The sequence below is a fragment of the Polypterus senegalus genome, chromosome 1, assembly GCF_016835505.1.
Source record: "Polypterus senegalus isolate Bchr_013 chromosome 1, ASM1683550v1, whole genome shotgun sequence".
Classification (NCBI taxonomy): domain Eukaryota; kingdom Metazoa; phylum Chordata; class Cladistia; order Polypteriformes; family Polypteridae; genus Polypterus; species Polypterus senegalus.
In genome coordinates, this window is record NC_053154.1 from 160,060,755 (window position 1) to 160,083,500 (window position 22,746).

The window sequence follows — 22,746 nt, forward strand, 5'->3', positions numbered from 1 at the left end:
AGTATTATGACATGGCCATGATAGCAAGCCACACCAAAGCTTATCAAGCTGCCAATTTACTGTAAACTCAAACCAAGCAAGGCATTTCCACCCTTTGGCACTCATAATATATCTGCCATATCTTTCCAAGTGCCTTTTCCCAGTTGTAATTCTTCAAAACATGATTTTATTCTGCCTTCTACAAAGCTCACAGGTTCGGTAATCTGAAAGCTATACTTTATCTAGGCAATTAGGCATGCTGCTGGATACTGGAAACAATACACTGAAGAATGCAGCAGATCACTGGACACGAGCAGTGCATGTTGGCAAACAAAGACAACCAAGTTTATTCTTGTTATCAGAATCTGAGTGCGCACAAAACCAGAGTGTGTTCTAACAACTGTTCCCAAGGAAGTGGAGTCTGACACATAGTTGGGACAAATGGCATTTAGCTAGCATTGCACAGCTCGAGGGCTTCTCATTTCACAATGGGGGAGATGTACCGATGTATTGGAGGCACTCTGCTTTCCTTTGGAGTGCTCAGTTTCTGTTCAGGAGTTATTGCCTTTTTTCCTGTCTTTTCCTACAAGCCTTGGTTTATTGGCTGGAGTGTCCGAATAGCTGCTCCGCTTTGGAATGGAGTTTTGGTAGGATACAGTTTCACCACAGTGATCTTATATTAATATATTTAGCCTTATGTTTATTTTGCGTTATATGTAGAAGAGAACAGAACATGACTTTCTTTAACGAATGCTGAATGTTGTATCAGACAAACTGTGTTTCTTAAAAATAAGTGTTGGTGTTTTTAGAGAAATGAAGCTTATTCAGATATGTACAACATTTAAGGTAATTAAAACTTCTGGGGTCCAAGGAGAAATCCTTCTATACTTTGCAATCTAATCACTCCTCTGAAATGTGGCCTAGCAGCTAAGGATTTGGACTGCAGTATTTTTAGTTTGTAATCATTTGTTTTAATTAACAAAGCATTGATGGTTATAGCAAGGAAAAGATAAAATATAAAATGCAGTAATATTTGCAGAAAGAAACAAATCAGCTATTTTAAATCCAGTTCCAGTCTTCAAAAGTGCCTCTTTGAATAAGTTGCTAATTCTGCCTGCTGTTGGAATGCTAAATTGTGATGCACAGCTTGCATAGTGTGCTCTGGTGTAAGGATCACAGTGAAAGCGGCTTTACTTTATTATTTATTTATATCATAACATATTATTTTTAAACCTGCTTTATCCTATTCAGTGTCACGAGGGAGTTGGAGCCTATCATGGCAACATTGGATACAAAGCCATAACAATACCTGAGCAGGGTGCCAGTCCATATCAGGGGCCACTCACACATATATGTACATTTATTTAATTATTAGCAATTTATTGTTCATGGGGGACCCATATTTATTGAATCAGTTTTGTAAGTATTTGTCAATAATGTGTAACACCTTTTAGTACAATTGTTTATTAAAACAAACAGCATTATATTCAGTAGGTGGCACAGTGGCTCACAGTTCCAGGATGCTAGATTCAAACCCCATCTTAGACCTAAGTCTATGAGGAGCTTGCATATTCTCCCCATTTCTATGTGAATTTTTCTCTGAGTAGTCCACATTTTCCTCATATATCCTAAATACACCATGTCAGGCTCCATAACAAATCTAAATTTGCCCCACTGTAACTGAGTATGTGGCTGCAGCCTCCCAGATTTTCAATTTGATTAAATGAATTCAATAAATGGAAGGACGAATCCCGAGTTCTTTACAGAGAAAATGCAGTTACAATAAATGGTGACAATCATGAATATAATAAAAATAAAAACTGTAGTTAATGAGTTGTGGTTTCTACTTTATTAATATATATTGAAAGGACCTCCAAAGGTATCTAAGAGCAGTTCATGCATAAATGCCATTTGGCTGTCCCGGACAAAAGAAATGATGTGCAATAATTACAGGGAAAACTGCAACACACTTTACGTCAAGAGCATTTATATGGCATTTTGTGTGTTTCCTCCTTGAATCAACTCAGTGAGCATAACTTGACGCAGCAAATAAATGAATGGGAGGACCAGAGTCTGTCCTGGCATTATTGGGCATTTTTCTAGAATCAGTTACAGTTCAACATAGATAAAACTCACACATACATTTAAACTGAGTCAGTATAGGAAAAGGCACCATAAAAAAACACATTCAGGTACAATGGGAAAATGCCTGTTCTGCAAAGATGATGTCAGATCTCAGAACTAAATATCAGGTGACAGTATTAATTACTGTGCTGCCCCTTTGAAAAAGACAAAAACAGTTTTAAAACTATTTTAGATGATACTTTGGCCGCTTTCTGGTGTTTCATAAAGAACAGTGACTAAAGCAGTGTTGGAATAAAAGTTGTAAGGGGCAACTACAACTGAATCAAGCAACCCTGGTTCATTTCAGTCTAAATATCAAGAGCACATTTCAGTTTGAAAGATCTGATGACAACTTCATATAAACAGTTATGGTTAGGCTGAAAATCATAGACCCTGGAAGATACTGGCTCAGCCACTATCTGAATGGACTCTTTAGTTCACCAGTTTTCTTAACTCCTCTTAGAGACATGTGTTTATTGTGTGTTGGTATCTCTACATTTGCTATAATATAAGTTTACGTGTGTGTAAATATGAACTAAAATGGACTGGTACCCTGCACGGAATGTTGTTTTTCATGCAAGGTTGCACAAAAGTGCATAAAAAAGTCTGAGGGTCAAGCAGATCCTCTTTCTCCTTGCTCTGTACAAGCAGACAAAAACATGTGTGATACATCAAAACAGAACCACATACTCAAATGCTTTTGTAACAAAGTGAAAAGTTACAGTTGTTCTGTTACCAAGCAGATTTCCTGTTCTTGATATTGTTTTGGCACAGTGATTCTCTTAAAGAATAAACTAAATGATAATCAATGTAAAACATTTCTGACTGATCACATTGTTGCAACAGTGAAGTATTTCTATGTTGGTGGCATTGGAATAGTCCAAGATTAGAATATCCTCATCTACCTGGTGTAAGTGGCACAATGTCATCAGATTTCAATTTATTAGAGTAGCTATGACATATTCTGGAGAAACACTGGGAACAATAATATCACCATCCTGAAAACATATGATGTAATGTCTCATTAAGTAATGGGGTTGCATCCCCCTAAAACACTGCCAGGCACTTGCAGTACTATGGGTTATCACTGCACAGGAGAGACAAATAACTTATCTCTTCATTTTTTTCATTTACATGCTAGAAAGCATATGGCCTTGCTGTGTTTCTGTCTGGCCAGTTGCAATTCAAATCTTCATGATGTATACCCAGGTCTTAAACACACGAGCAAAACATGTCATTGAATTGTAAGAAGTAGCACTACACACTAGTGATAAAAATTTGAGATTAGAATTAAAGATAAGATTGAGCAACACCAGGCAAGGACAGGAGTTATTCTGAACAGTCAGCACGGGTTTAGAAGAGGGAGGTTGTGTTTTACTAACATGCTGGAATTCTATGAAGAGGCAACAAAAGGATATAATCAAAGTGGAGCATATATATTTTTTATCTTGACTTTCAGAAAGCATTTGATAAGGTGCCACATGAGAGGTTGGGCATCAAATTAAAAGAAGTGGGAGTTCAGGGTGATGTTTTTAGATGGGTGCAGAATTAGCTCAGACACAGGAAGCAGAAGGTGATGGTGCAAGGAACCTCATCAGAACTGGCTGATGTTAAGAGTGGTGTTCCACAGGGGTCAGTGCTAGGGCTACTGCTATTTTTAATACATATAAATGATTTAGATAGGAATATAAGTAACAAGCTGGTTAAGTTTGCAGATGATACCAAGATAGGTGGATTAGCAGATAATTTTGAATCCGTTGTATCATTACAGAAGGACTTGGATAGCATACAGGCTTGGGCAGATTTGTGGCAGATGAAATTTAATTTCAGTAAATAAAGTATTACACATAAGAAGTAAAAATGTTAGGTTTGAATACACAATGAGCGGTCAGAAAAGTACACCTTATAAGAAGAATTTAGGAGTCATACTGGACTCTAAGCTATCAACTTCCCAACAGTGCTCAGAAGCCATTAAGAAGGCTAACAGAATGTTAGGTTATATAGCATGATCTGTGGAGTACAAGTCCAAGGAGGTTATGCTCAACCTTTATAATGCACTGGTGAGGCCTCATCTTGAGTACTGTGTGCAGTTTTGGTCTCCAGGGTGGAAAAAGGACATAGCAGCACTAGAAAAGGTCCAGAGAAGAGTGACTAGGCTGATTCCAGGGCTACAGGGGTTGAATTATGAGGAAAGATTAAAAAAGCTGAGCCTTTACAGTTTAAGCAAAAGAAGATTAAGAGGTGACATGATTGAAGTGTTTAAAATTATGAAGGTAATTAGTACAGTGGATCGAGACTTGTATTTTAAAATGAGCTCATCAAGAACACGGGGACACAGTTGGAAAATTGTTAAGGGTAAATTTCGCACCAACATTAGGAAGTTTTTCTTTACACAAAGAACGATAGACACTTGGAATAAGCTACCAAGTAGTGTGGTAGACAGTAAGACGTTAGGGACTTTCAAAACTCGAAAAAAACACGTCCTGAATCTGATAAAGAACATTAATCTTGGAGCAAAGTTTAAAAGTGTAAGAGAACATAAGGGGTGGTGCACAATTAAGTTGATTTAATTTGTCTTTTCAGAATCAGAATTAGATTCTAAAATCATAATCAGAATTCACTTTATTGCCCAGGCACAACAGTGTATACTGGGAATTTGTCTTCATAGTGATGGTGCAACATACAAGGACAACACAGAATACAAAAGATAAATATAATAACATGAAATATAAAATGATCAGTTATGATGCAGTATATAAGGGCAGTACAAAAAATAAAGAAATAGTAGGATTAAAATGTCCAGGCATCGAGTGTGCAGGTATATATAAATACTTAGTTGAAGCTCAGACCTCATTAGTCAGAATTATTGTACATGGAAAAAACTGTTTAAGAGATGGGTTGTTTTTGCTTTCAGTCCATTAAGATGTTTGCTAAAAGGAGGTTTTTGGAACAGGTGATGCCCTGAGTGAGTCGGATAAGCAATGATATTGCAGCCCTCTTCTTTACCCTGGTCTTATATAGGACTTAAGTGTGCAGTAAGTTACAGCCTATGCTCCTTTCATATGCTTTAATGATGCATTGCAGATTGGCCTTAGCCTGAATAGAGGCAGCCCCAAACCAGGCAATTATGGCACAGTAGTTCAGTGCTAGTGCTGCTGCCTTGCAGTAAGGAGACCAGGATTCATGTCCTGGGTCCTGCCTGCATGGACAAGGTTTCATCTGGGTGCTCTGGTTTCCTCGTACAGTCCAAAGACATGCAGGTTAGTTGGATTGGTGGTAATAAATTGGCTCTAGTTGTTTCTGCCTTATGCCCTATGCTTGCTGGGATAAGCTCCACCACCCCCTGTGACCCTGTTCATGTCTCAGCAGGTTAGACAATGACAGACATTTCACAGTAATTGCCATCACAATGCACTGTTAAAAGCAAACAGGAATATAATAAAACAACAAAAAATAACAAAGTATAGCACCCATCCAGCCTTTCTCAAATCCACTTAATGCAGTCCAGGGTAACATGGCTGGTGCACATCCTGGTAGCAGTGGGAAGCAGGCACAAATCATCCTTGGACAGGACACCAGGAAAGAATTAGATCTCACAGCAGTTAAACTTACCTCAATGTGTCTGAAATATTGATGGAAGACCAGAATCTTTGGAAAAAAATTAATGGGGAGAACATTCAAGCTTTCTACAGAGTGTGGAGGACACACCAAAATTTGAACCCAACACTCAAAAGCTGTGAGGAAACAGCCCTATAAACACATCATAAACATGTGCGCTTTAACAATACATTTTATTTATGTAGTCCCTTTCCCATGCTCATAGAGCTTCACAGAAATTGGTACATCTTAGCTATTGGTTAAACAGATGGACTAGATGGACCGAATGATTTCCTCTCAAATTTCTTATGTTCTAAATTCAGAAAGAACAACAGGGCATATGCAATATTGGATACAAATATTAGCCACATGCAAAAAATGCAAGGTTCATTGCAAATTTCAATGAAAAATGTTATTCACAGAGTAGAGTGGCAGCCAGCATTCACCAATGTACCCTCCTTATATACCCTTTACAAGAGAACATACCAACATTTGACATTTCAAATATTGTAAGCTGTATATACAGTACTTCACATATATATCACATTGAGTGATAGTTCACCATATCTTTAGCATAATATTGGGAGTTTAATATGGCCATGAGGAGCCAGAGAGTTTTATGGCTGCATCAGGTGTAAGAGAAGAAGCAGCCCTGCAGTGTTAAATATACGACCTGGATATATGTTACCTCTGCTGGAATTCAGCACTTCTCAATGGTCATTGTATTCAGACTGCCAGTAAAAAAGAGCAGGTTCATAATTCTTTAGCTAACATCTTGACATCAAATGTAGCAACCATACCTTCTCTTGCCTGGCTCAAGAATGTCAAAACACCTTTAAAATAATTATAACTTTCATACCCTGCCATATTTATTATTTAAACTGGATTATTTAATCATGAGTTAACTGCATTATTAATGCAGAACAATGGATGAATGATAACTATTTATCTTTAAGTTCTGAAAATAAACTCATTCTTTTAGTGGGTGGTGAACACTCTTTAACCGAACAGTTTTGAATTTTAGTTTAGTTTAATCCATCCAAAATATCAAGCATAATCTTCGATGAAGTTTAACTTTCACTGGCCTGGATTTTTCTCAGACCTGTTCTTTTCAGCTTAGAAATACGTAGAAGTTAAAGTGACCTCTTAAAATGCAAAATTGTGAAACAGTGCTTCATTAATTTGTGTCAGTTGGAATCGACTGTTATACTGCTTTATGGTAAGGCTGTTTGAATCACTCATGTACTACCCTGCAGTTTAAAACATGGCAACAGGCATCATAAGTAGAATGCAAATGTTTGGCCTGATAACTCCAGTTCTTAAATCACTTCACGGATTTCTAGTTACATTTCGAGTTGATGTTAAAATCCTGAATCTTATATATAAAGTTATACATGCTTTATCTAAGCCAAGGGTTCACTGCAATCTCAACGTGCAGGCCCCCTTAATATTGCAAGCATAAATAAAAGTCAGGTAGGAGGCAGAGCCATTAGTTATAAGGTGAATGAACTCAATCAAAGTTTGTTAGCTACTGATGTTAGAAAAGCCTGATTAAGCTCAACAAGTAGATCAAGGTGAAGATTCCTTTTATAGCAAGATGTACTCTTACAATTGAAGTCTTGTTTCTTTTCATAGTACTTTTTAATTAATTAGATAGATAGATAGATAGATAGATAGATAGATAGATAGATAGATAGATAGATAGATAGATAGATAGATAGATAGATAGATAGATAGATAGATACTTTATTCATCCCAAGGGGAAATTCATTATATATTCTATAACTTCCATATTTCTACTATTAGACTGAATCAGGTTTTGGTCATTTTTATTGCACCTTTCTGATGATTAATAGATTTTAATGGTGTATTTGTGATTTCAACACAAAACCATTTTGTTTATTGTTTTTTTATTTTGTTTGCCATGTTTGGCACCGTCTTTTGCTGACCTTCCTTTGGCAGTCATATGATTGTGGCATTGCTATGTGTTATATCATCAGCTGACCAAAATTAAAAGTAGTGCCACAGTGTTGCCACAAACAACATTCTAAGGATGCATTTGATGTCTGTTTTTTATTTTTTTTTTGGCTCTTCTATTTTGACTTTGACTTTTTATTAGTGTTAGTGGCTTGCTCATTGGCCATTCTATTGAGTTCCTGATTATCTAACCCCAGGCCTGTTTTCTGAATGTGTTTTTTTGCATGCCCCTGTAGTTATTCCATCTCCTAATCTTTCTTTCAAGACAATATAACTTAAAATCTCTTTCTCAGCAATCATTGCATATTATAGTAATTGTTTTGCAGTCTTTTCCTTTTCTTCTTTTCTCTGTGTCTGTCACTGTCAATATTCAACCGAAATTGTTGTTTCACTGTAAAGAGGTCCATTCTTGAATGTAAATGTTTTTGGCCAGTTGGAATGATGACATAGAAAATGCCAATACCCCCCCGTCCCCGTATATAAATGTGTATTTGTATATATTGTCACAATAATGAGACATACTCAGATAAAGGTTTGGAGCAGCCGCCCGTATAATCTGGTATCCTAGCTGCAAAGTCGTTTTTTATGAAAGTAAACAGCACTGATGTGCATACAAACAAGTTCAAAACAAGACTGAGGATTTCGGGAAGAGGGACAGGCTTTTAAAGGGGAAGACAGGAAGTGAGGTCATAATGATCAGGTCCATGTTCTTTAGCCATTGGTTCAAGCCTGGACGTGACATCACAGGGGCTGGAGCCGATAAGGTCTCCTTCCATTGACTCGGTCCCGGAAGTGACGTCAAGAGGGCCAGATGGAATCTTCCGGGAATGATCTACAGGAAAGAGAGAAAAAGAGTCAGTGCACTCTGCCAGCTCAGAACTGCCGTCACTCAAGCCCTTTAGCTGCCTCCCATGCGCACGTTTGTGACAATATACTTGTATAGAGCTATGGGTTTGAATTGAATTGAATTAAACCCTTGTAATTACCTTCTAGAAAGAGTCCTCGGATCCTCTCATATTGGCCTTTTTATTGTACAAACACCTCATTATGCAGCTCTTAGAGACTATTTTCTATGTTTGTAACTCCCACTCTTTTCAAATTTTATTCTCCATTTGTCCCTAAAATGCCTATCAATTCGCCTTAAAGTTTATATTTGCTTTTTCTCAATTTAGATCTACCATTTTCCTCACCTGGAAATGGAAGTGTGGTGCATAATGCTCCAGGGCTAAGTCACACACACATACTGTAGTCACAATGGGCCAAGCAGGGCCAATTTAAAGTGACCAGTTAATTACACATCTTTTTGATGTGTGTAAAAAATTCATTACCCATTAGTAATATTATGAATAGTGTAAACTACTTTTTTTGACTTGGGCTTGTGTTGAGTGAATAAGTTTAATATTTATCATTTACGTTTTTTATAACTTAATAAAATGCTTCATATTTTTCTGAACAAAGGACTTTCTTTCTTAATTTGTAGAATTTCTTTTCAGGCCATTTTTGTTGGAGTTTGTGTGCTGGTGGCAAACAGAGAACGAAGCAGGAGATCAATGGTAAGTAATATTTAGCAGCCATTCCCCTCAAAGTGGTTCATACGACAGTAGCAACAGTTTTAATAAAATAAGGCTATCAAAATCTAAATAAACAAGTGCTGGCCCTCATTAGGTTGTTGTTAGTGGCAGTCACACATTGTGTAACACCCAAAGACCACAATATTTAATAAATTTCTATTTTAACAGCATACAATTATGTTTTAGCAGACAAAGATAAAGCAAGTCATAAATCATATATGAGGCAGGAATTTGTAGCTGATTCAGCATCCATGTGTTTGGCCGTATTGCACAGGATTCCTTAATGTAAAGCATATGTTCTCTGTCAGTTACATCTTTCCTTTTGTAAATTACGGCAATAATTCTCAGAAACCTGATTGGCAAGATGACTGACTGGTAGTTATAAGACCTTTGAGGGGAAGAGAATCCTGATTATTCCAGTTTTGCTTTTAGTCTGTAACACATGCAGTGGTCTGTCAGATTTTACTTTGAAAATTTTGGCAGATGAGAGTATTTATTTGAAAATATGGATGAAGTCCCACTTGGAAAAGCTTATGGTATAGTCTCCTGGATAATAATAATTTAAAATGCATATAGTATCTATTGCAAATTGACATTTATTGCCTTGGAGACATTTGTGATGCATGGAAAATGTTGAATAAAAAGTACAAATAATATGTGCATTAAGGGATTACTGAAATAAATTTGAATTTATATAAATGTAAAGCAGATATCGAAAGTCCGCCCATCCAAAATTTTTACTGTGGGTGATGCAATGGCTGAAATCAAAAATGATCATGAATTTTACCATTAATTAGACATTTTAATTAAAATATTTAAGTGAAAAGCAAATGGATAATTAACATTCTGTTGGATGATCTCAGAAGGTCAGTGGTGACTGAGTGACCTTGTAGCAGGAGTTGTTGGTCTTTTGGAGCGCGATTTTAAAGTCATCCTTTACCTGATTTTTCAGCCACCCAAAGATCTTGGCTGTTTCCCTTTCTGTTCCAAAGTCCTGATGTTTTCTCTAAAACAGCAGCATCTTCCTCTGTGAGACCAAGGCAAATTTGAAAGGCACAAACTGTGTTATTCTTGTGTGCTATACAAGATAATTTCTGTAATGTCATTAGCATTATACACAAACATACCCTGTGAGACATGCTCAACAATATCTTTACCATGTAATGTTTTAAGTACCAGAACATAATGAAAACAAAAGAAATCAAACAGCTACTAAAGCAAACCAGAAAAATAGCACAAAAAAACACAGAAATAGTAAAAAGTACATTTTGACATTTACAGATCTTGACGTCATAATGTCATGCCACCTAGTCTTTAAATCTTCATATTGCTGTGGCATGTTTGCTAACACCTGACCAATGGATCTTGCTCATTTCATTACTCTTTTAGAAAGTTTTCTTTCCTCGGAAGGACCACTTGCTTTAGCCACAGTAGAATAGTGATTGTGCACTGTGGCAGACTTGCCCTTGGTCATAGGCTCTTCTGTAGCTTACTCTGAAACTGCTTATTTGAATAAAGGAATGTCAACTTATACTGCTACTTACTCAGCGTTAATATCATCTACAGATGAAGCAAGAATCAATTCATTACAATATATCAATACACTCCATTGATTTTTGTGGTATTGGAACAAATTGGAATGAAATAAACACGGTTAATAACTTGAATGTTTTATAGTTACTAAATGACTTTGGTTGTGTTTTAATGATTTTCTGTTAATAATCACCCAGTCACTAACTTAAAGTAGGTCATGGAAGTGATGAGTGAAACAAGCAACTTTCAATCCACGAAACTGACTCAGAAATTCATTTTGTAGGTAATGTTACAACTGACTCACTAAACACAGTTGTTTGTAGGTTTTATTTTTTTGTGTGTGTCAGCAAAAGAATGTTGCTTCCTAAAGGATCATTCACACTGAGATATTTATCTGTATTTTTTCTGCTGCTGCTTAATACAAATGATCAGTCACCCACCACTATGCCTGTCATTAACATCACTAAAGAGTTGCACAGTGCATTCCTGTGACTTGATTCCTGCACAAGAGATTAAAGTGGAGCTTCCAGTTCTTTTCTGTCAATTAGAAAGATCATATTATATAACATGCCTGGCAGCTCAACAGAATGTCTGCACATGACAGAAAATAAGTGTATTGATTATTTTTTCCACTTATTGATCTTTACTTAACTACTAAATGACAGGCAGATGCATGCAGAATTAATGTATGGAAATGCTCCCAGACATGACTAAGCATTGCTCTTTTTGTGTCAATAGTACAAATTTCACTGTAAGTGAAATTGCAATTTTTTGAGTTTGGCTGCAAATTCAACTTTGCTCAAATCATTTTGCTCATCACTCATTGTGGATACGTTGGTGACAGTTCATCACATGATCGTGTAGTACAATCATCCAAGCATAAATTCTCTGGCTTTTGTTTCTTTGATGCAAAAATGTAACAAAGGATCCTGCCCATGACACCACCACTCCTCTGACTACCTGTAACACAAACAAACTACAGTAATATGATTGACAGCAAAGACACATCTGAGAAAGAGTGCAGAGAACATCTGGGAGAGTCTTGGAAGGAGTGACATAGACCATCTTATAAGGTGAAGGGACAACAGTGTTTAATCTGAAGTGTTGAAACAAAAATATAACATTACTAGCTGATTACCCAGTGACTTCGCTTACTGAGTGCAAGGGGAAAAAAATAAAATGTAGTATATAAATTATTAAACAGTAAAACATTAACATGTAAGAAGTAAAAATACATTGAGCAGTACTGGAGTGCTTTCAGGTAAAGCACATTTTAAAGGCGCTATAACACAACAGGTGAGTAGCACTAACAGCAGCTTAAATGTATTTGGATCATCTCTTGGTAGCAGATCCCTTGTGAAAGGCGCTACATGACCGCTGGTGGTATAGAAATTACATTTTCTATGCAATCCTGCAAATTTCTGCCTGACAACCTTGCACTACGTGCCTGTGATTTAAGAGAAAAATTATTCTGAGAAATGTGGACGCTGCCCTTCCATGCTTAATGGGCAGAAGGTCCAAACAATTCCCAAGTCCAAAACTTAACATGAAGAGGTCGGTACATCTTCTTAGATGTAAACCCTCCATCTTCTTAAAAGAATTCATCACAAAAGCAACCTTGAATGTTGCGGGTTTTTTGTGACCAGAACTCACCTTAAGGGACAGTAAGTAGTTGTGAAGCACAATTTACAAAGAGAGTTTTGCTTCGATGGCGCCGATCACACTCATTCGCAATGATTTCCACTCTCCCAGGAGCCGACAGGGCACTCGAAGTGTCACAAACATTGCGAGAAGAGAGGACGCCACCCAAAACTGCGAAGCTCTCGACCCAGCAGAGCAGCCCGACATTCTGCGCCTCCGAGCATACACTTTGTTCTCATGACCCCTCGCCACTGAAGGCAGTGTTGTCTTCACATTGTTTACAGCTCGGCACAGTTAAAAAGTAGAAAGACGCAAAGCTGTTTTCCTCATCTCTTCTACTATCAAGTAATGCCAATTAAAAATAAGTTTTAATGTGGCAGTTTTCACGACAGTCACGTGAATGAATAAATAAAACTTCTCTGTCAGAACACGCTTGGCGGTTAACGGCTCAGCACTGGAGTCCAGAAAGGAGGGCTGGGAGAGGGTGACGTTGGGCGCACTTCTATGGGATAGATCGGCGTGTTTGTGTTTACTTCTTTTCAATATCAGTAAAGTAACTCTCACACAAATAATAACAATTCATAAAGACGATATAAAAATGGCGTCCACAAAGTGATTAGTTCCTGTATTATAATATGTTCTGTGGTCATACGTAATTTCCGTTTTGCATGGTCATACGTAATTTCCACTTCAAACGCGAAAAGAATTTTATATATATAGATAATTTATGTATTTCAGCTGTATGTATGTAAAGCTTATGCTAATCATTTACTGTCACAGTAATATAGCTTAGAAATCTATTCCCTGTTTTGAATGATGATTATTGTTTTATTAACAATATGTTTGTTTTTCACACTTCTGTTTTAGCAATGTTCATATAAGAAATATGCTTCAATGGCTTGTTATTATTTGACCAATGTTATTTCTGTATGTTTGATTCTCCTGTCATTAGGACAATAATCCTCTTCTTGGCTCTCAGAATTTTTTCTTTTGAGTCCTTTAATTAAACAGTTTAACAATACCTGCTAATGACACAGACAAAAAGACATTTTCAACAATATTATTAGGTCCAGGAATATGGTATTTGATGATTTTCCGCAGTGGCATGTGTAATTATATGCTGCTATAATAATACATTAATATTACATATACTAATACCAAGAGGTTAACATTTCATTATAACTACCGTTGTATTTAATGATAAATGAAGCAGCTGTTGTTCATGTGTTGTGCTTAATGTGCCTTTGGTGTTTTATTTTTTTCCATTAATCCTAGACCCAAGTTAGTGATGAAGAACTTGATGATTATCATTAAATGACAAATGGTGAATTTAACCCATGTTTAGAATGGAAAATAAAAATGAAAGATTTACATAAGAAAAGTAATACTTGTTTTTTGAACCGTGTAGGATAGAGGAAAAATAATTTTTAAAATGTCTGGACATTCCCACAGTGCATTAAGCTGGTCTGAAAATTAGATCCAAAATGATTTTTTTTTACATTTGAGTGGTCTGCTGGTTAAACCCTGATGCAGTTTCTTGTTTATAACCTTTGGAAAAGACATGTAGGCATCTAAACATGGAAGAAGTTTCAGTAGGCTTGTATCAGTTAGAAGTATGCTTTCTAAAAGCCTTAACATGGCAAAGCCAAGCATGCCAACTATTTTTTTTTTACATTTTTGAAGGTCTGCTCTTATTATGTGGTGTTATCTGGACCAAACATTTTGCTTTTGTTACTTAGTATACCAATACATGTACCAGTATGCAAGATTTGAACCTGTTAAGTGGTTTAGTTCTTGAGATAAGGTCTTGTGAAATTAACGAAAAGATAAAAACATGTCATATTTGACACCCTTCTCCCGAAGTGAGTGGGATTTCTGGAAAATATATTGATTTGACACAGAATGACTGAAAACCATTAAACCCTATAATATAGGGCCTATATTATAAAGTGATTCCATTAACTATATAAAAAGTGAATAAAAGTGAACTGTTAAAAAGTGAATTGTTAAAATGAGGAATATATTTTGTAATATCTTGTGAAACCTTAGCATGGAAAGGAAATTTACTAGCAATAATTATTGATTAGCCAGGTAAATATAAATTTCCAGATTCTTCCTAGCCTACCCTTCATCACCTGCCATAGTAGGGTTCTTGTGTTAAGCAATAATAGCATAATAATCTAAAACCCAGTTTCACCAGTTACAATAGCAAGGAGTCCTCCCTATTCTGGAAGCATTGGCCCCATGGCAGGAAATAGCCAGGAGAGCACACTAGTTAACAACAACTCATCTTAAGTAATAATGATTTTTATATCTATTTTTTTAGCTATTGTTAGTTGTTTGGATTAGTGTTTCTGGCAGGGGACATACAGCCATTCCCTTCTTGATGATGATTTCCTCTGTTAAATCATTAGACTGAGGGTTCCCATCAGGGCCACTTTTCTGACTTCTTAGGGATTTTCTGCTCAAAGACGGATAAATCAATGATCTTGCATGTTTGTTTGTGTTGACATTAGCACATGAGATCCAACTGTTCATTTTTCATACCTTTATTTAAAGTGTTATAAAGGAGCTGGAATCCTAGCTCTATGAAAAATCAACCTGAACATGATGCAGATATATATATATGACAGGCCTGACTTATTCATACACCCATACTGACTCACACCAGACCATTTTAGAGACACAAATTTACCTAATATACACATCTTTATGAGGTGAGAAGAAACCATAATACCCGGTGTTAGAATCCATAAGTTTGAAATGTCTTAGTTCTCCCACATTTAGGGAACTACAATGAAGTCATGAAAGTATCATCTTCAACAAAACTCCCATACGTCTTGTAGGATGACATTCCAATGACATACTTTTCAAAGACCAGGATTAAACATAAAGGCTTATAATAAATATGTCAACAGCCTATCACACAGTCTTCTTGACCTGCTGTAAGATATTTGTAAGATTTTTGTCAGTTTCTCTGTGAATACAGTATGTCTGCTATTAATATCTTTCTATAAAATGCTGAATGAAGTAAATTACTGAGGCAAAATCTGGTGTAACTGTCTTTCTTCCTATTTACAGTGGGAATTGAGCTACACATTTGCCATCCTGACCACCATGTGCTCTCCTGTTCAGTTTGCCCTTGCAATTGCCTCCCTCCTGATTGGCCCTTACTGCTACTATGCATTTGCTGGAGCTGTTGGAAGTGCTTATGTTGGCTACGCTGTTCAGTTTCCTTTTCCATACGGGACATTTCCAGACATATGTCAGGACCCACAATTCTATCAGTGGTATCACTTTGCCCTGCAGTTACTGGATATCATCAGTGGCATCGTCTTGTTTGGTTTTTCTCTATGCTTTGTGATCATCCTGACGTTGAAGCTTCATCAAGCAGGGAATCTAAATGTAAGTTTCCATGCTGTTGTTTAAAATAAGGTCAGAAAATGTAGTTGATGTGTCCCTAGCACTCATGGGTCAGTGTCAGTCTTGTACAATTGTCATTGATCTGTTGTATTGACCTGCTGATGCCTAAATTATTGCCATAAAGGCTAATCTACATACACATCATCACAAATGCCTGTCCTTGTATAAAGTTGATAATACTTTACTGTCATAACAATGACAGTTTGGAGATTACAGAAATAGATCTCCAGGAACTCACCCTAAATGTGATACTAATCCAAATCATACACTCATAACACTGAAGCTATTTATATTTACTTGACACCATCCCTGTATAGTGTTAGATGAGCTCAGTTTAAACATCTCAGTTCATCCACGCATTATCTAATCTCGTGGGTCACAGAAATCTGGAATTTATGTCCTTTGAAAAGTTTCTTAACAGGAAACAACCTCGTGTGGGACACCATAAATAACTGTGTACAGTAATGGATTGAGTTTGAATACCTATGTGAGTGTTGTTCTGGGTATTCTGGTTTTCCTCCTACATCCCCAAATTGTGCATATTCAGTAATTTGTTGATTCTAATTAATTAATGTATTCAGTAATTAATCGATTCTAAATTGGTCTACTACAGAATGTATAAGCCTTCTAGTTTTTGCCTTAATTCCAAGCTCAACTCTAAACTACATTAAAAAGGTTTGAAAATGATGGATGGGTAGAGAATATTAACGCATGTAGTTCAGGTTTTCAGATATTGATCAAAATTATAATGTGAAGGTATGTATTAGGCATCCCTCTAAAATATGATATATGGGAACATTTCCTGCTTTCTTTTTAAACAATAGAAATATTGCATTGACATGATTTTCTTGGGTAATTTTCCAGATGGTAGTAGGTGTTCCTCAATAATTCTTCTAAAATTAGCTTAATTCAGTTTTCTCGATTTACAAGTTAGTAAATGCTATTTGTTTCATCATGTTGTCACTGTCCCATTGTTTTGCAATAAAAATCCAAATTGGAAAGGCAATAGCCATAAACAACCTTATCAACAATTCAAAAATGCTAATATAATTAAGATATTCATTAACTCTACGTAAAAAGTTAATCAATAAAAAATAAAATCGTATAATTAATCAATCTGTCTAACAAAAAAAACTAAATAAATATTATTAATACATCAAAGAAACTGTCTCCGAAGTTAGAAAAAACTAAATGAATGATTAGTAAGTCATCATATGCTCTCCTTTTCTGTTTGTGTCCATACTTGAATGGCCCATACTAGTACTGTGCATTTGCTGGAGCTGTTTCGAGTGCTTATGTTGGTTAAATTGTTCAGTTTCCTTGGCCTTCAAGAAGTTTCCAGACAAATGTCAGGAAAAACAGTTCTGTCATTGATATGCACTTAGTGGATACAATTAGCAGCAACTTCTTAATTCAATGCTTAACTAAGTTGAATTTTAATGAAGAAGACAGAAATTCATGAACAACAGTAAAGCCGAGAATCCAAAAGACTTGATCAAAATTTACAAAGGCTAAGGTCAAAATCATAGGAATCCAAGCTACAAGTGTCTCAAGATAGAGGCGAGAACCACTGGTACCAAACCCAATATTTAGATAAGCACAGTTACTGCAGAACAGAATGTCCAAGAAATAATCAAAATGAACAAGCGAGTTTACCACATGGTTTGGAATCCAGTGTATTCAGTGATAACCTATACATGCAAAGGGAGATCTATTCATCCATTAGTGTTCTGAACCAGCTTATTCCAACTCAGTATTGTCAGGAAGAGTGAGCCTAATCAGGCGTCATCATATGCAAGGTAGGCAATAAACCTGGGATGGGCTGCCAGTCCAACACTTGGTACATTTGTGCACCAATCTACGGAGGTCACCAGTTAGCCTAATGCATGGGATTTATTGAATGTGCAAGAAAAATTGGTGTATGCACTGGAAAACCCATCAAATATAAAAGACAGTATCACAACAGATAGAGACAGAAGTAGAAGTTAAACCCAGAGCTATGAAACTGTGAGGAAGCAGAGCTAACCACTGTACCACCATACCACCCCTCATCAGCAATGCTAAATCTAACTTTCAAACATTAAATTTAATCTGACCATTCCTACTCCTCCTAAATGAAAATCCAAATTCCTAAATAAAATGGAGCCCCCTTTGATCAAAGTCTTTCTGACGAATTCAGTGTGGCTCATGATTTTAGAAATAGTCTTATGGTAAACTGACAGACCAAAAGGTAAAGATAACCTTCAAAATTTAATTCCTTGATAATAATGTAGTCGTAAATTGATATTTAAATTATAGATTTAGAGAAGGTGGCTTTTGAATCGCAGAGGAAATTAATTTTGTTTGATATAGCACAATTTCATAGTGAGATCTGCAAATTAAAATGTAATCTTAATCAATTTATGTTCTTCATGTCCGTGAAATTCACTGTCTTTTGCAAAGTTTGCACCTTCTCTCTTTGTTCACATACATTTGATTCAGAAAGTATTTAGACTGCTTCCCTTTTTACACATTTTGCTACGTTGCAACCTTGTGCTAAAATCAGCTAAATTCATTTTTCCCCAACATCAAGCAACACTCAATACCCCAGAATAATAAAGCAAAAACAGGATTTTAAAAAAATTTTACTCAGACTTTTTTCTATGACACTAGAAATATGGTTCACTTGCATCCCATTTTATTGATCATCGTTGAGATGTTTCTACACCTTGTTTGGAGTTCACCTCTGGTTAATTCAACTGATTAGACATGATTAGGAAAATCACACACATGCCTCCTCATTTCCCACAGGTTTATTGCAGTTATGTCTGTCAGATGTTCCGACAGTGAAGTGTGCAATAGGCTAAGGGCACCCAGGTGATCAAAATGTGTTAGAACTTAACAAGCACATCCACCATTTTGCAGATAAAGACATTACGACCATCAGCATTTTTAGTTGCAGGACTAGGACTGTACAGTATTTTAAAAAAGTGTTGCTCACTATAGAATGTAACTAAGCATGAATACAAGGTTTGTGGTTTCTAGTCAGATCCTGCTTGGTGCTTGCCAGATGAGCAGTCCTGACTCTGAGTATTGGCAAGCACTTTGGCAGTAATTGGCTATATTCTGATTGTATGTGATTTGCAGAGAAATGAGCTTGAATTCTTCCTTTTTTACCATTTCACTTATTATTTTTTGAACTGAATTACAGCTCAATTTAATTCAAAGCTAAATATGTAAAGCACCAACAAAAGGCAGGCACCATTCTGGTTCTGTAGATCCAAAAATGAATGTTGACAAACTAAATTTTGTGTTAATGCAACTCCACCCAAATGCAAGACAGCAGAAGTTGCATGATTTCTGGGTCATAAGGCCTACTCTTGGTTCTGTAAGCATGCAGACATGGAATATTATTATGATAGACTTCAGTCTAGTTTTACTTTTCATATTAAATTGACACTGTTGATATGTCAATGCTTGTGAAAACGTCCTTATCATTGCTGATCGATTTATTGTTTTTTCCTACAGAAACCTATGCAGGTCTGGTAATTGGATTATCTGTGGACCAGTGCTGCTGAAATCACCATTGGATGTTATTTCATTGATTTCTTTCTTTCTGTGAGCTTTTTGCATCAAATAGTCTTTTCAGAAGTTCATTGCTACATATTATCAGCATATTATAAGCATATATGTAGATGTGATTTAAACACAGATTTAAAGAAAATATGGGCCACTACTGGACTGGCAGATACCAATCATCTTGTTTGATGAGCTGACACTGTGTGAATATTTGACTGTCATGCATGTTACTGCCTAATGTTATGTCATAAGTGTTTGGATGAGAACATAGTTCAACCCAACATATTATTGATTCTTATTTGTGTGATATGTCCTTAAAATGCATAAGTCCCTAGGGTGTTGGTTTCATCTACCTTGTAATAAAATATATTACATGTAAGTATTCTTACATTTGTCAAAAAAAACTTTTAAGTAAACTACACTTAATGGCAGCTTCTCTTTTCGACTCCCATGTTATTCTGAAGCAACCGCTAACACCTACTTTACCCATTGCTTTCATAGTTTTAAGTAATGCTTCTTTTTGGTATGACTTTTTTAGCATTAGAAGGCTCATCTCTGTCACCATATTTTGTGAACTGAAATAAGTTTAATGGTAATATTAAAGACTTCATATTCAGGTAGCTTTCTACTGATGGGTCTTGGTGGTGCTAAAGCTACCTTGGCTTGTTGGTTCTTTCTGACTTGGGGAAAGATTTATCAGAAGTTCTGTGGAGACCATTGTTCATAGCCACTCCAAGATACATCACATCTGCCACATTCACTTTTCACTTTACTTCAGTTTTTTTTTATTATACTTCCATTTACTCTACACAAGTGCTGTGTCTACGAACGTCAATCTCCGAGCTGCTTGTTTTGCCACCCCCTGTTCTGCCCCTTCAAACAGTTCAGCAAGTATATAGATTTAATGCTTTACTGGTTGGTAGAATTGAGGTTTCCCTTTGGATTTTAATGTGTTACAAAAACGTGTCATCACAGAAAAACAATCGGAAAACACTGCTCTATCTGCACCTTTGCTCCTGGCATGCTAAAAAAGATCTCCATAGCTGCTGTCTTGCTTAAAAATTGACACACTACATTACTTGGAAATAATGTTGCGTTTTTTGCATAAATTAGTGAAGATACTGCAATCTTGAATCTTGGGTTGGGATAATTATTACACTCAGGGCCAGGCTGGGAAGCTTATACAGGCCAGGAATCCCAAGTCTAACTCAAGCCACACAATATCCACTGGTTTTCTTGTACAGGCACAGACTCAAAAAACCAACAAAGACAATTTTGCCTTGGAATTTTTTAAGAGATATTAAGGAGACAGTAGATTCAGCTTTTACACATACATTTCACTCTTAAATGTTAGTCTCAAGACAACCTCTGATAAAGTGTGGAACAATACTTCATAAATGTAAACACTTCATAAATAAATAAACCATGTAGTTCTATAATATTTATATCAAAACAAATGTGAAAAAAGCGCTCACACAAAAAGTAGTTGTCATTGGAATCCACAGTACATAGTTTAGGTTTACAATTTCAACTGTGAGTCTGGAGTTTACACACCCACTGTCACCGTCTGGATGGTAATGATGAATACACTTCCACGAAATTTGGAGTGTTGGTCAGAAAAGACTACTCAGAATTTCTTCAATAGACAAAAGACTCAAAAAATGTCTCAGTACCACAGAATTCTGTCAACCATTTTTAAAGAATGCACTTAGTAAACAAAAAAATGTGAAACATTTCGTGTAGCCAATTCACTCACTCTCATCATAGCACTAAGGCTTAGTCAGAGTGCAAATAAAGTAAAAATAAGACACATTAATTAACAAACTTATCATGAAATAAAGAATAACGTGTATATTTAAAAACACAAATCATTCCACTCACATACGTATTTCATTAATAAAAAAATAAAACATTTCGTGTAGCCTATTCAGTCACTTTGAGGAAAAAATAATGTTAAAATGTGATCATATGCTACACTTCATTAAAATTTGAAATAAAATAATATAAAATAAATACACAGTAACAAATACCAAAAACCATACAACATCCAAATATAATTCAAAGTATATTATAAACTTTTACACAATTTATAGATAACTTTAATCACAAAAGCAACAGATGTTTGCACCTCTCATCATAGCGCTCCTGTTTAACTGTCAGAGCGTTAGACGCACATGAAGTCAAAGCTTGACTTGAACAAAAACAAGAAACCATTCAACAAGAAACTAGAAAAGAAACCCTCCAACAGTAAACCGAAAGGATTTGTGTCCACTACAGAGCGATAACACCTTCTCGTTATCCAGTATAGCATTATAAACTGAGGTGCAACCTGGTGGTGTCGTATGGACCGAAACATAGTGTCCCAGAGGTGTTCTATTGGATTTAGGTCAAGAAAGTGTGGTGGCCAGTCAATGGTATCAATTCCTTCATCCTCCAGGAACTGCCTGCATACTCTCACCACATGAGGCCAGGAATTGTTGTGCACCAGGAGCCACTGTACCAGCATAGGGTCTGACAATGGGTCCAAGGATTTCATCCTGATACCTAATGGCAGTCAAGGTGCCGTTGTTTAGCCTGTAGAGGTCTGTGCGTCCCTCCATGGATATGAGACCCCAAACCGGTCATGCTGAATGATGTTACAGGTAGTATAACGTTCTCCACGGCTTCTCCAGATCCTTTCACGTCTGTCACATGTGCTCAGGGTGAACCTGCTCTCATCTGTGAAAAGCACAGGGTGCCAGTGGTGGACCTGCCAATTTTGGTATTCTATGGCAAATGCCAGTCGAGCTCCACGGTGCTGGGCAGTGAGGCCCTCAGACCACCCTCATGAAGTCTGTTTCTGATTGTTTTCTCAGAGACATCACACCAGTGGCCGGCTGGAGGTCATTTTGTAGGGCTCTGGCAGTGCTCATCCTGTTCCTCCTTGCTCAAAGGAGCAGATACCAGTCCTGCTGATGGGTTAAGGACCTTCTACAGCCCTGTCCAGCTCTCCTAGAGTAACTGCCTGTATCCTGGAATCTACTCCATGCCCCTGAGAGTGTGCCGGGAGACACAGCAAACTTTTTGGCAATTGCACGTATTGATGTGCCATCCTGGAGATGTTGGACTACCTGTGCAATCTCTGTAGGGTCCAGGTATCGCCTCATGCTACCAGTAGTGACACTGACCGTAGCCAAATGTAAAACCAGTGAAAAAACCGTCAGAAAAGATGAGGAGGGAAAAATGTCAGTTGCCTCCACCTGTTAAACTACAGTATTCCTATTTTGAGGGTCATCTCATTGGTGCCTCTCTAGTGCATCTGTTGGTAATTTCATTATCACCAAAGAAGCTGAAACTGATTAAC

General features: G+C 36.6%; 1 protein-coding gene across 1 annotated transcript; it reads left to right on the forward strand.

The window, feature by feature from the left end:
- The first annotated feature begins 453 nt into the window (after positions 1–453).
- On the forward strand, positions 454–19,828 carry LOC120518565 (transmembrane protein 212-like). Its single transcript, XM_039741432.1, has 4 exons — positions 454–626; positions 9,171–9,230; positions 15,504–15,827; positions 19,353–19,828. The coding sequence occupies exons 1-4, from the start codon at positions 468–470 to the stop codon at positions 19,371–19,373; spliced, it is 564 nt and encodes a 187-aa protein (XP_039597366.1). The 5' UTR covers positions 454–467; the 3' UTR covers positions 19,374–19,828.
- Positions 19,829–22,746: the final 2,918 nt, after the last annotated feature.